General features: G+C 41.3%; 1 protein-coding gene across 3 annotated transcripts in view; it reads left to right on the plus strand.

Moving 5' to 3' along the window:
* DGKH (diacylglycerol kinase eta) overlaps positions 1-14,120 on the plus strand; it is a 113,175-nt gene extending 99,055 nt beyond the window's left edge. For all 3 annotated transcript variants that reach the window (XM_081014659.1, XM_081014661.1, XM_081014660.1), the window contains one exon: positions 1,035-14,120. In XM_081014659.1, coding sequence (XP_080870785.1) covers positions 1,035-1,124 — 90 coding nt within the window. In that variant the 3' untranslated portion in view covers positions 1,125-14,120. The remainder of the gene's footprint in view (positions 1-1,034) is intronic.
* The last annotated feature ends 874 nt before the right edge of the window (positions 14,121-14,994 follow it).

A 14,994-nucleotide genomic window follows, 5' to 3' on the forward strand; every position in this document is an offset into this window, starting at 1 on the left:
AGGAAATTCGTTTTGCGAAGCACCTCCAAAACGGAAAACCCTTTCGTCTAGCGGGTTTTCCGTCTTGCGAGGCATTCGTCTTGCGGGGCACCACTGTATTAGAATTTTTTTGCATTATTGCTGCAGGTAAGTAACGTTATCTAAATCTGTTAGGAATAAATTACAAAAATTGTCTTTACATCTTAATACAGTGGTACCTCGGGTTACATACGCTTCAGGTTACATACGCTTCAGGTTACAGACTCCGCTAACCCAGAAATAGTGCTTCAGGTTAAGAACTTTGCTTCAGGATGAGAACAGAAATTGTGCTCCGGCGGTGTGGCAGCAGCAGGAGGCCCCATTATCTAAAGTGGTGCTTCAGGTTAAGAACAGTTTCAGGTTAAGTACGGACCTCCGGAACGAATTAAGTACTTAACCCGAGGTACCACTGTATTTAGAAATACACCTTGTTCAGGAAATTACATTAGTAGCAGTAGTAGTAATAATAGTAGTATAGTGGTACCTTGGTTTACAAACTTAATCCATTCCGGAAGTCTGTTCTTAAACCAAAGCATTCATAAACCAAGGCATGCTTTCCCATAGCAGTGGGGGACTCGATTTACAAATGGAACACACTCAACGTGTTCTGTTTCCAAGGCAAAGTTCACCAACCAAAACACCTACTTCTGGGTTTGCAGTGTTCTTAATCCAAGTTGTTCATAAACGAAGCTGTTCTTAAACCACTGTATTCGTAATATTAGTATCATCACTATTATTTGCATGGCTGCAGGAATTGCTTTTAAGAACCATGTGTCATCAGTCATGGGAACTGATGCTTATTACACGATTAGCACAGTAGCAATGGTTGGGGGGGATTTTTTATTATGGGTTCCTTGCTCTCTCCCTGTGCTTTTGACTAGAGGTAGGATCATTCCTGCAAACCTGCCCCCTTTGCTGGCCATCTGAACCGGTCCTCATTGTTAAAGGTTAAAAGATCATTGGGTGCCTGTGAGCGAACTCTTGTGACTGACCTTTCCATTCTCCTTGTCTTGTAGGACCTGGGGATCACGAAGGTGGGTCATATGAAGCGAATCCTTCAGGGAATTAAAGAACTCGGCCGGACCTTGCCTTTGACGGAAGTATAGTTCTCTTGCTGGCCTCTGAAGAAGAAAGGCTGTTTATGCAAAGCCGTGGAGGCGCATTGCCGTCTCTGTAGGTTTCTGCACGGATGTGTGAGTGTCAGTATGTGGCGTGCGAGGGATTGTGTTGGGGGCATTGCTTGAAAAAAGAGCCTAATGGGAGTCCTTGGAAGGTTTTGTGGGCCTAACGTTGCTGTGAAGTACATTGCGAAGAGCAGCTCTTAAAAAGTCAGCTTTTGACCGAAATCTGGGCTGGGTAGCTTATGGGTTATCTAGCAAAGGGCAATCAAGATCGGATGGCTTTCCTTACATACGTGGGATTTCTCAGTACTGCAACAAATAACTTAATGCAGGGAGAGTATTAGGTTTGAAAAATTCCTGAGGCCTGGAAACACTTGCCAATGTCTTGGAGGGACTGATTACCGGTGGGTTTTTCAGGCAATGCTGATAACCTCAGCAACCTCCCTCCTCTTCTGTCTCTGACCAAGAAATCAAGCTGGAGCCATCATGCTGTATACCGTGAGTGCAAACTGTAATACTTGGTTTGCCTTCCTGAACTGTCTTTTTTTGTTGCATGACACACCTGACACTTTACAGACTTGAACAACTTTTATATCGGTTTGGAATAAGGTTTAATTTATTACTATTCTGTGTCTTGTGTTGGTTGAAGGCTTTTTTCTGACGTCGTTCGTACCCTAAACGTGCTGTGAACATCTCTGCTATTCTCCAGCATGGGATGTATATTAAATATAATGGAGAGTTTATGTCCTCTGGCTGCAAGTAACTTAATAGTATTTTTTAAAAGGCTGGTACCTCACAATATTATGAGTTTACTCCCAAGAAACAGAATTATCTGAATATTTTCTTATCGGCTATAAAATATGCAATGTTTATCTCTTACAGCCTCTCTTAAGGCAACTGCTAGCTTACTTTGAGTATTTAAACTTCAAAGCATGGCAGTATTGTGACTCATAGCAAGGTGGATGTTTGCTAATTCAGTGGTAGCAACCTGATTACGTTCACAGAACTAAAATTACTTCATATTGAAGGCACACGTGGACCAATTATTTGAATATCAGGGCTTGATTATGTATTTTTTAATGGAATCAGTAAAAATTACAGAGCATATCAAATATTCAGTTTACCAACACAAGGCATGTCTTTCCTGTAAATATTAAGCAAATACTTCTTTTAGTTCAGAAATTATTCTCTTTAGAAATACTTAATTCCTGGGATATGCGTGAAGCCTGTTTATTGGTGTATTTGTTAAAATGGATTAGTAAAATGGATTAAGAATTGTCTGTCTTAAAAATTCTAATCCCTTTATTAAAATAATATAAAGCGCATTTATATTTGTTTCTCAGCTGAGGCAGAGCTCTTTCAGGTGAATGCTTAAGCTTTTCATGTTAAAAATAACCAGTGGCAAGTACTAGGTCCTAAATTGACTGGTCTGATATAATTAAAGATTGTCCAGCAATGAAGAACATAAATACAGTACCTAATAGAAGACAAAATATCTATTCTGATACATGTCATGATTTCCCCTTCTGCTTAAGTGGCAGTGAGCAACAACGGGGAATCCTGAGCGATGCTACAATTGAATGTGATCCATCATAGCTTCTGAAAGAAATTTGATCAGTTCAGATAGCAACTATTGCTCATCAGAATGATGGTAGCATTTTATCACTCCAAATAAGTTGGACTTTCTACCAAGCTTAGGTGGAGCTCCACAAAAACAGCGTTCAGCATCCAGTTTTCAAAATGATGTTGTGCTTTTGTGCTAACAGTGTATGGACAAATTCTTTGTTGCATATACTTTTAAAAGGAGAAGTACTTGAAGCATCCTTTTATATTAAGATGAAACTTGTTATTTCTTCATTGTTGTGAAATTTTAGCTATTTTTTTAATAAACCTTATAGCTCAAAAGTACAGACACTAACGATTTTCTAGCTTTACGGTGGTCAACGTAAGATTCACCATTAATGTTATGTACTGAATTACGATAACTTACTGCAGGAATTTGTTTACTTTTCCAATGATAGCACTGGTTCTCTCAAACTTTGTCTTACCTGTCCACAAAGGCACGTAAGGGATTAAATGTGAACTCTTAACACAGATGCCCTTGCAGAGAGCCAGCCTATTTGGCAGAGATCCACAACTCTGACATTACTACATCTTTTTATAGTTTCACTGATTTCTTTATTTTAGACTCTTAAAAGATGACAACATTTTCAGCAGGTGACTACAATTACAATGGTAGATTTCTAACACAGAAATTTTTCTAGGCTTTTTATATTGGCTCTGCTCCAAAGATCTCTGTGGTAACTTGGATGTCCACACAGACTAACACATGAAAAGCTTTCTTTATTCACTTTAACTTTGGGAAGTAGCGTCAGTGTCATGTGATGGATACAGAGGGAGAGCAATCTTTGCTAATGAAGTGAATTGATTACCACCCAAATAGGAAGGAAGTCTGTAAAGCCTAGATTAAAATTATATAACACCTTGGCTAACTATCACATACCAAAGATGAAATCTTGTGGAACAGGATGACTATCGCCAATACTAAATATTTCCCTTAAGGACGTACAGTTAGGAGGACATTGTAGGCACATGCATAGTAAAAGAGAGTTATGGAAAGATGGTTTGCAAAGTGACAGGATTGATGTATTGATGAAGCAGAAAATGATGTGCATTTTTCTCAACATCTGTACCAATTGTCAGATAGTATTGCTTCCTAGAAGGACATTCTGATTTAGAATTAATCTGTTGTAACATTATTTGCTCAAAATGTTGCATCTATTGCCTTTAAAATGTACAATGCCTTCTTTTGATTCTGAACAAAAGTGAAACGCAAATTTTCAACAGTATCTGAAAGGGTTACATAGAAACACCACATAGAGAGGAAAGGTTTAGTTATGATCCATCTGGTCATGACAATTTGGTTATAATAACCCCCAAGCCTTCTGGATGGAACATCAATATACAATTTTAGGGAAGCAAAGAATGCATGGGCATTGAATACAGAAAGGCATTTTAAAAAAAAAAAATTTAAAAAATGAATGTTCAGTACAGTATTTGAAATAGAATGTCCCCATTGTTTGCAGTTTGACACTTTATTTTAAAATTCTCACAAAGCATGGTTTTCCCCTCATTCCATGGATTCATTCCACTGTTGCCAGCAGATAGCTGAATCTTTTATATACTTTTTGCTTTTCAACTGGAAATAAATATCAAGCCGCTTCATGAAAGCTGCACTAAATCCTCACCCTATGTACATTCTCTCTTCTTAGATATCTAGATAAAAATTTGTTCGGGTTGCCTTCTATTTTGTCTAAGAGGCAGGTGGCCAGTTTAACATTTAACATATCCCTTTAATGTATTGGTGAATGATAAAATACAGAATTATTCTTTCATTTAAAGTATACCTTGAAAACAAGAGTTTATATTGTATGTCATAGGAGATAAAAAGTAAGAATTAATATTGATTTCAGTTGTTAATATTTATAGTTGCACTGTGAAGGTCCATCACTCTTTATAGCTGTATATGCATCATTTTTATATAGGCAAAAGATGGCTGACAGGTCTGTCAACTAGTTACGTCAAAAGGCTTGTGTGTGTTGGTGTGCATTCAGACTTTATGGAATACATGGTTGGGACAAATGGCTAAGATAGAACTATATATTAAAATTGCAACCAATGAAATGCCGAGCAGGTCTGGTCATGGTGTGTCCAGTGGGTCAGAGCTGCCCTCCTGACATTGCTACTTACTTGGATGGGATTGATGTGGGGCAGCAGTGAGGTTGGGGCAAGGTGGGTTCTTTTCGGGTGCACCTATGAAGCCACAGTGTTGCTGCTGCCCAGTTAGGCAAACAGGACTTGCGCCAGTGTTGGCACGGCAGATCCAGGGCCCCACCTCACTGCTGGAGGGTTCTGTTGATGTTTGGCAATCAGATCCCATTGATTTCATGTGCTGAAATTAAATAGGTGTAGTGCTTCAGCAGGGACGCGGGTGGCGCTGTGGTCGAAATCACTGAGCCTAGGACTTGCTGATAAGAAGGTCGGCAGTTCGAATCCCTGCGATGGGGTGAGTTCCATTGTTCGGTCCCAGCTCCTGCCAACCTAGCAGTCTGAAAGCAGGTCAAAGTGCGAGTAGATCAATAGGTACCGCTCCGGCGGGAAGGTAAACGGCGTTTCCGTGCGCTGCTCTGGTTCGCCAAAAGCAGCTTAGTCATGCTGGCCACATGACCCGGAAAGCTGTCTGCGGACAAACGCCGGCTCCCTTGGCCTATAGAGCGAGATGAGCGTGCAACCCTGGAGTTGTCCGTGACTGGACCTAACGGTCAGGGGTACCTTTTAGTGCATCAGCACTAGTTTCTTGTGTATTAACACTTGTACACTAAGCACTTTGTATACTGAGATTTGATACTACAAATATTTGTTATGGCATTGAGACCAAGAAAGATCCGTGCTCTTAATCTACTACAGAACTTTTAAAGACCAAAAGAATGATATTTTTTACAGACATGTATCCTTGATAAGGAGCCCATTTTATCTTTGGTTGCGTCTTGAGTGAGTTAAGAACTTAATAAATAGTTAGTGGGTGCTCCATTACACGTGGAAACAATGCATTACCATGTAAGTAAAAAAACCCAACAGCTTCTGGATTATAGCATCACTAAGAAATGGAACCCAATCTTAGGCTATGTATGCAGAAAGGTTTGGGCTTCATTTTCAGGGCTCTCCTTAAATTCTGTGAGAGAAATCGTGTCCGCTTCACAGAGGTTGCGGTGAGATCACTAAGACCGACCTCACTGTTTGTGTGGGTGGGAGTGATTAGATAGCCACAACAACCTGATTGGGTCACTCGGTTGCTGGGGTAATTCTGGCCAATGGGTTGAGAGAATTTGCAGCCGGGGGACCTATTTAGACCGCTGCATGTTGCGTCGAGCTTCCTCTTAATCCTTCATGCATCGGATCACCCGCCCACCCTCCCTGTATGTAGGGTCTTGCCATGACCTTGCTATGCCGTTGTGGGTCGTCTGCTTTTGGAGCAGGGGCCTGGTAGGAATTTTCCCATTCGGCTGATTGGCTGGTGCCACTTGGGTTTCGCCTGCCGCGTAGCAAATTGTCACAACTTTGTACGGTTTGGCGGTTAAGCATTGGTTCAAGGTGTGGTGGAGGGGAGGTTGCCACACCTGCCCCTCTCAATGTGCGATAGGGTATTCCGTTAAAGGAATCTAGGTGCTCGCCATGCTTTTGTCCGATCCCCTTCCAGGGGTTAGGGCCACGCCAGAGCACCTGGGAGCATTTTGGGGTGAGGTTGCGTCTGTGGTAGGACCAATGCGCCCCCAGTATGTTTACTCTTACTGACTTCTGCTGTTGTCAGTGCTGCCCTGCTGGACCAAGTCGAACCAATGCCTTAAGCAAACCACTCACATTCTGTAATCAATAAAATTGTGGCCCAAATTAGGCCAATAACCTTAAACCAGGCGTCCCCAAACTCAATTCCCATCGCCCCTGACCACTGGCCCTGTTAGCTAGGGATGATGGAAGTTGTAGTCCCAAAACATCTGGAGGGTCGAGTTTGGGGATGCCTGCCTTAAACTAATATTGGTGTCAACTGTGTCTTTCTTTAGGAGGTCTTGGGGGTCTTCACACGCAAAGTAAACAGATTTCAACCATCAAAACTAAAAGTGGCACAGCCTCCTCCCTTGAAGAGTGTGGGTTTGGGTTGTAGCCAACTAAGTTCTAGTCAGAGTAGACTCATTGTAATGGACCTTTTAGTTGTGGCCATTAATTTAAATGGGTCCACTTGGAGTAGGATTAACATTGGAGACAATCCACTTATATCTCCAGGGACAGACAACATGTTTCTCCTGCTAGCCTAGTGCCATTTGCTCCTGATTATATTCCTTATATTCCCCAGATAAGTCCGTGGCTGCTATTCTCTCTTTTGAGAAAAAGTAACCACCACCACAATTTTGTTGTGCGGTCAGTGTATACCCTTGACAATCAATGCTTTTGTCTTCACCAAGATGTAATTGTCAGTCACATTGACAGGTGTTTTGCTGAAAGAGGGTCTTCAAAGATTGTAGTCACATTTTTACTTTTTGAAATACCGAAACCCTAAGAAACTTACCTTATTTTTCCGTGTATAAGACGCCCCCATGTATAAGACAACCCCTGTTTTTTGAGCCCAAAATTAAGAAATAAATAATTTCAACGTTCCATGTATAAGACAACCTCCAATTTTAAACCTAAAAAATTTGGGGGGGAAATACAGTCTTATACATGGAAAAATACAGTAATTTGGAATTTTATTTTATTTTTTCTGCTTTTTAAAATAAAGAAATAGTTCTGTGTTTTAAAAGGACAGATATGTGACTTTTACGTATAGGAAAGCTAGTGGACTTTCCCATAAAATTGGGAAATGAAGAACACTGATTTTAACACTATGTCTTAAAATGTCGTTAGTATTGTGAAAGGGTTTGTTCCGAATTGTCACAGTGGTTGGAAAATAACTTAAAAATCATAGCCTGTAAGTAAAACAGAAAGCAACCAGCTATATTGATGTTGTTCTCAGTTGTCAAGTAGCAGTTTAGAGGAAAAAGAAATGTTGTTTCAGGACAGAGTTGTAGTTTACTTATGCTTTGTGGTGGTTGCAGCATGTATGTATTTGTGGTGATAACTTTATATATCTGCATATATCCAGTTCTTCAACTTGCTCTGAAGAAAACAAGTAGGCTCTGGTAAACAAGTGAATGCTTGAGTTCTTTATAATTAAGTATTAATTTCTTTCTGGGCTACGTATGATGTGGAAGGGGCTGGTGTAAATAAATCTTGGTTCTCTAGGTAGCTACCCTCCAAACACAGTGGTACCTCGCAAGACGAATGCCTCGCAAGACGAAAGAGTTTTTCATTTTTTGAGTTGCTTCGCAAGACGAATTTCCCTATGGGCTTGCTTTGCAAGACGAAAAACGAAAACGTCTTGCAAGTTTGTTTTGATTGCAATGATTTTCAATGCATTCCTATGGGAAACCGTGCTTCGCAAGACGAAAAAACTCGCAGAACGAATTAATTTCGTCTTGCGAGGCACCACTGCAGTTTAAGTAAATCACCATACATTTATTTAAATGAAAATTTGCACAATGGAGTGTAAATTTCTGCTGCAAAGGCCCCATATGCATGGCTTCGTGGCGGTGAGGGGAAGCAGTCCAGGCTGAGGGGACATTTTGCTTGAGGTGATGCCTGCAGGCCTTCCTATCGAAAGGCTCTTGCAGGTAAAAACCAGCTGACTAAGAGTCTAAGATAAGGACAAATATTCCCAAGTCACTCTCTGTTGTCAGGGTCAAATAACTGCACTAATTTGTCAGTTGAAAAGCAACTGTTGTTCACATAATTTTTTTTTGCCTCTGAACTTTGAATTAATTATATGGAAGATTACTTGTACTCAATTCCCCTAGAACAGATATTTGCGGTGGGAAAAACAGTCAAACCTCGGTTGTTGAATGTAATCCATTCCAGAAGCCCGTTCGGCTTCTGAAACGTTCCACAACCGAATCACGGCTTCCGATGGGCTGCAAGAACTTCTTGCATTCAAGCGGAAGCCGCGTCAAATGTTTGGCTTCCGAAAAACGTTCAAAAACTGGAACACTTCCGGGTTTTCAGTGTTCGGGAGCCGAAATGTACTATAACGGAGGCGTTCGGGAACTGAGGTTTGACTGTAGCAGTTTAAGCTTTTGTTGCACGTGTGCAATGTAGTATGCTGATTTCTTATATAATTTGGATGGGTACTCAACTATGTTTTACACAGAGTAAATCCAATGAAAGGAATGAACATGGTTAAGTTTGGTCTATTAATTCCAGCAGCTCCACTCTGCATTAAATATCACCCTAGTTTATAATAGTAGAATAATAACAACTACTACAAAATAACAACAACAACATTATAAGAGTAAAAAGACAGTAACAGCAGTCAGATCCTTATTGGAAACGATATTCTGAAAGTCTGCTGAAATGAAACCGTATAGTTTTGTCAACGTTAAACATATCGCTTTGCAGTTACTCCAGTCCTTTAAAGACATTGTGCACCTGGTTAGCTTTAAACATGAGTCTCATCAATTAGTCTATTAAAAAACGGAAACAGTATTTGCTCCTTAAGACAGATATAGTACTGATAAAAAATGGAAGCTGCAACTTTAAAATAGGTGTGAGGAACCCCACTGGTTTTACCCTCCCCTCCCAGCCACAAGCTATTTATAAGAAAATAACTGAAAGGGGAAAGGGCTTTGATGGCGTGCAAAATGTACATTGGCTGGCTTCTTCTTCTACAAGAAGTTCAGATGTCTCAGTAGATGGATTTGTGGTCCTGACAAATACGCAAACAGTGTGCGTGAATTTTGCATTTGCCAAATATGCACTTGCCTTTTGAAGGGTCTGGGCTGAGCGATGGAGGAGACGCTCCTTCAGGTCTACATTATTTGGGGTTGGAAGTCTTTTTGCTTTTTAGCACAGGGAGAGGTAAAAGGGTATTGGACAGTTTTGTTGTTGTTTTTTAACCCATTTTGATACAAAACATCATTGGAGAAAATGGTGAGATTTGAGTGAGTGGAGTTACTAAGGATTAAGTACATGCCTCTGTTTCCAAGTGAAGTAGTTCTCTGTGCATGTCTGTGAAGGTTGTAGAATGGTGGGAGGGGCCCTTGCTACCTCGGATTGGGTCCCCCACAGCTTCCCACTGGGATTTTGTTGTTGTTGAGTCGTTTAGTCGTGTCCGACTCTTCGTGACCCCATGAACCAGAGCATGCCAGGCACTCCTGTCTTCCACTGCCTCCCGCAGTTTGGTCAAACTCATGCTGGTAGCTTCGAGAACTCTGTCCAACCATCTTGTCCTCTGTCGTCCCCTTCTCCTTGTGCCCTCCATCTTTCCCAACATCAGGGTCTTTTCCAGGGAGTCTTCTCTTCTCATGAGGTGGCCAAAGTATTGGAGCCTCAGCTTCAGGACCTGCCCTTCCAGTGAGCACTCAGGGCTGATTTCCTTCAGAATGGAGAGGTTTGATTTTCTTGCAGTCCATGGGACTCTCAAGAGTCTCCTCCAGCACCATAATTCAAAAGCATCAATTCTTCGGCGATCAGCCTTCTTTATGGTCCAGCTCTCATTTCCATACATCACTACTGGGAAAACCATAGCTTTTACTATACGGACCTTTGTTGGCAAGGTGATGTCTCTGCTTTTTAAGATGCTGTCTAGGTTTGTCATTGCTTTTCTCCCAAGAAGCAGGCGTCTTTTAATTTCGCGGCTGCTGTCACCATCTGCAGTGATCATGGAGCCCAAGAAAGTAAAATCTCTCACTGCCTCCATTTCTTCCCCTTCTATTTGCCAGGAGGTGATGTGCCCAGTGGCCATGATTTTCATTTTTTTGATGTTGAGCTTCAAACCATATTTTGCGCTCTCCTCTTTCACCCTCATTAAAAGGTACTTTAATTCCTCCTCACTTTCTGCCATCAATGTTGTGTTATCTGCATATCTGAGGTTGTTGATATTTCTTCCAGCAATCTTAATTCCGGCTAGGGATTCATCCAGCCCAGCCACAACCCTCAACCAGTCTGAAAAAGTTTACTCATTCCTGTGCATAAATAAGTAAACGTAAATAAGTAACCATAGCCATTTGTCCCTGTGTGTGTGATTCCACATATGTGGGGAAAATTAATCCAGTTCCAGAGATATAAACGTACAAGATGGATAGCTTTTATCATAGTTGCTTTTTGTGTCAAGGTAAATGGTAGGAAATGGGTGGACTGGGTTTACAAAATCTTAGGTGTGCCGAATCCTGCATGGGATTGCAGCCTCAACCCTTTATTTTCAGTGGAGTTGGTCACAGCATAGGATCAGGCTGTTAATATTTTGAATACTTATAACTTAACATAGCTCAAGGGGAGAATGCTTTTGACGGTTTCCATGAGAGATTCCTACAGGCTTCGATTCTATTGAAAAGACTTCGGCTTTTCCCAGTGTGCAACTATCATTTACTATAAAATAGTGGGGAGCCTCTGGCCTGCACACGATGCTGGGGACGTTAAAGCTGTGGCTGCGAAAGAACAGCCAGCAGCTTGCTTATTATTATTATCCATCGTTGTTGTTATAATTATTAACTGCAAGGCTTCTTAGTTGTTCCTTTGCAGTTGCAGCTTGAACCCAGTTGAATGCTCTCCTCTTTGAATTGTGTGCTGTTGAGGTTTTTAAAGCTGTTTTCCGCACGGATCCCATTCATTTTGGCCCTCCCCAAGATATCTGATTCCCACCAAAAGCAGAGATATTTCTATAGTAGAAGGTTGAGTGTGTGTGTTTCATGGCTAAGACTCAGCAGGAAGAATAGGAGATACTCTGCCTACAATTAGAAGATCTGAGCTACCTCTGTGAGTTCAGTTTTCAAACCTTGCATTTCTTCAAAATAGACTTCCAGGCTTCTCTCTTTCTCAACCTTATTTTTTATATGTTTTCGTTGGAATTGGAAGGTTAGCCGCTTTTTAATCCAGCGAGGTTACCAGCCCTTCTTTAGGTTATATGTTCTTCGCAGCACAAGTGTTTTGTCCAATGTAACCCGAGGAATTTTAAACCCAAGAAATAGTAAGAAAGTATAGTACAGCCATACCTTGGGTTGCGAACGTGATCCTTGCGGGAGGCACTTTCGCAACCTGCAGTGCCGCATGTGCGTGATGCAATTCGGTGTTTCTGCACATTGCGCGAGTGCCGAAACCCGGAAGTAACCTGTTCTGGTACTTCTGGGCTTGGCGCGGTCCGCAACCCAAACATGCACAACCCGCAGTGTTCGCAACCCAAGGTATGACTGTACCTGCAACTAAAACACACCATTTCTTGCTGTGTTCTCCCCTGCATCCCCCAGAAAAAAAGCACTGGTTTTGTATCTCAAATGACGCTGCTTCTGCCGATGTCTGTGTATTTCAGGGTGTGCCAATCACCGACAAGGTCAGACATTTAGAGCCTCTAAGGTGACTTTGTTCTCAGTTAAATGTGCACATATTCCTTATGTGACCAAGTGTTTAAAAGTACTAATGAGCTAGTCCTGCTGGTTAATGGCAATTTTGCAAAGTATTGCATGCTAAAAAAATTCCTTCAGCAACATGTACTTCTTTTATTCATTCAAACAAACAAACAAACAAACAAACCCAAAATTTCAGCTAGTTAGCCAGATATTTGAATTTTGTGTTTTTCAAAACCATATGAAGCTATCCATAATTATCAGATAGCAGCACTATTGCCAAAGTGTCTAATTTACATATTTTTTGTATTGACAATTGTCTGAAAATTCCCACTGGCTTTAATAGGAAGCTGTACAGGGTCTTGCGTGCCATTTCCCTCACTCCTCTTGCTGCTCTGCATTATAGCTAAGCCAGGAATATTGAGTTAATAAGAACTATGAAGCAGGTGCATATTTCTTACCTTTCATCTTTCGGGGTGCCTGGATTCCGTTTCTTGTCCAAGGCATTTGATAACTCTCTTACTTTTCTAAATGCCAGCGTATGTGAGATCAGAAAGTAGCTATGTGAAGCCAACTCGTGTCGAACTGGAAGAACATTTATTTTCGTTTATTAAAACTCGTGCATACTGCCTTTCCTCTTGTTAGATCAGGATGGCATCTGACATAAAATCAATACAAACAAACACAAAACAATCGTAAAAGCCACAGGAGAGAAGTGAAACAGATTGAGATTTTCTCAAATTTAAGTGTTTAAATTCCTGGGTGGGGGAAAAATGTTTTTGTCTAGCGCAGGGGTAGTTAATCTCCAGCGGATTAACTCCAATGTTCATCTGCCCGTCAGCCTAGCCAGTGGTCAGGAATGATGGGAATTGTCATATGATGTGGAGGGGCCCAGGGAAGCCAGCCCTGGTCTAGCGCTGACATTTTCTCTTGGGGTGGCCATTTTACAACCTGGGCACCGCATCCATTCAAGGGACAGCTTCTTCCCCTAATGTGCAATTGTGAACAATTTAACCTTTCTGTGCCTATGTTTTCCCATTTGGAGAATGGGAATCCTGCCTAGCAGCTTATTTGCAAAACAGAGTCTGAAGATCTCTAAATGACAAGTGCTATGCAAGTGATTAATGGTTTCCTTATGTTAAACAGCAGTTATCACAAATCCGAGTTTTATTTTCGTAGCGTTGGAAGGGAACCCCAGGGTCATCTAGTCCAACCGCCTGCAATGCAGGAATCTCAGCTAAAGCATCCATGACAGATGGTCATCCAACCTTATTGATTATTGATACTGATGACGCTTTCATAGTTCAGATCTTTACCTATGGGGTGGTGCATCCTTCTTGCAGCAGGGATAGCCTCCTCCCATTGAGAGCGCCAACCTTAGTGCATGGGTTGTGTGCCTTGCTCCCTGAGAGTTTAGCCATTCCCTGACCCCTGGACCAGGCCACGGGCACTGAGATACTCTGCAGGTGAGCCTAGCTGTCGTCTTCGTATGCTGTAAAAAGACTCCGATTTTTCAGTGTGTCAGCAAACTTGCCCATGAAATCTGTTGAGCAGAGAATGTTGTAAGTTTGGGCTTTATTTACTTGTATTTGTTTTTAAGAAACAGTGAGGTTTTTGTTTGTTTACATACTGTTTACAATGACACAGGTTTATTTTTAATATATACAACGGTTGAGATATTTATTGCATATGCTATTTGAAAGATGTTTTATGTGTTTTGCACCTTTGGGATATATTGTTACATTTCTGTATTCAGAATATTTGGGTGGTTCTGTTAATAGTAATTTTATGACTTCTAAGTGACCAGTTTTTTGTGCCTTTTTATTACTGGATGCATGATTGCCTATTTATTATTGTATGGAAGTCATGGAGATGTGTATTTTTGTATGCTGCTGGATGCAATGGTTGATTTTATTGTACATTTATGAGATATGCCTCCCTTAAAGGGCACTCGATGGATCTTCCTTCTGAAATAAACCAATACATACAATCTCAATAATTTATTTGAAATTTTTTTTAGTGAGAAATGGGTTTAATGAGCAGACTGACTTCTGAATAGACAAGATTGGGATTGCCCTGGACAAGAACATCTAACGCTCTGGATATTGTGTCCGTTGCTCCAGGACTCCTTTGTCCATTGCACAACAAAAGATGGAGGGTGGTTGTCTCTGAACATTGGATGGATGCCTGGCTCCTCATTCCTTTTATTTGTGTGCCGCTTTTCCGCACACACAAAAAACATGCTTACGACAAAGAAAACAATAACATTTCAAAAACAGTGGAAAAGAATTTCCTAATAACATAGCAAAACAACACAATAGCAAATATAATAACATACAAAAAAAACCCTTTCAGAACTGTAAATATAGCAAGATTGTATAAACAACACCTAGCATGCAATAACAAAAATAACAAGGGAGCTTGACCGTTGCACCTTGGTTGTAGAAACGCCCCTCCCATGATGTGGCTTACAGTTCCTCTCCTTCAGCAGCTTCATAGAAGGCTTCGAAGTGCAGGGGGCGAGGTAATAATAATAATAATAATTTATTATTTGTACCCCGCACATCTGGCTGGGTTTCCTCAGCCACTCTGGGCGGCTTCCACAAAGACCAAAAATACAGTAATATGTCATACATTAAAAACTTCCCTGAACAGGGCTGCCTTAAGATGTCTTCTGAATGTCAGGTAGTTGTTTATTGCTTTGACATCTGCTGGAAGGGCGTTCCACAGGGCGGGTGCCACTACCGAGAAGGCCCTCTGCCTGGTTCCCTGTAGCTTTGCTTCTCGCAATGAGGGAACTGCAGAAGGCCCTTGGCGCTGGACCTCAGTGTCCGGGCTGAACGATGGGGGTGGAGACGCTCCTTCAGGTATAC

This window comes from Podarcis pityusensis, assembly GCF_964106645.2.
Source record: "Podarcis pityusensis genome assembly, chromosome: 7".
NCBI lineage: Eukaryota > Metazoa > Chordata > Lepidosauria > Squamata > Lacertidae > Podarcis > Podarcis pityusensis.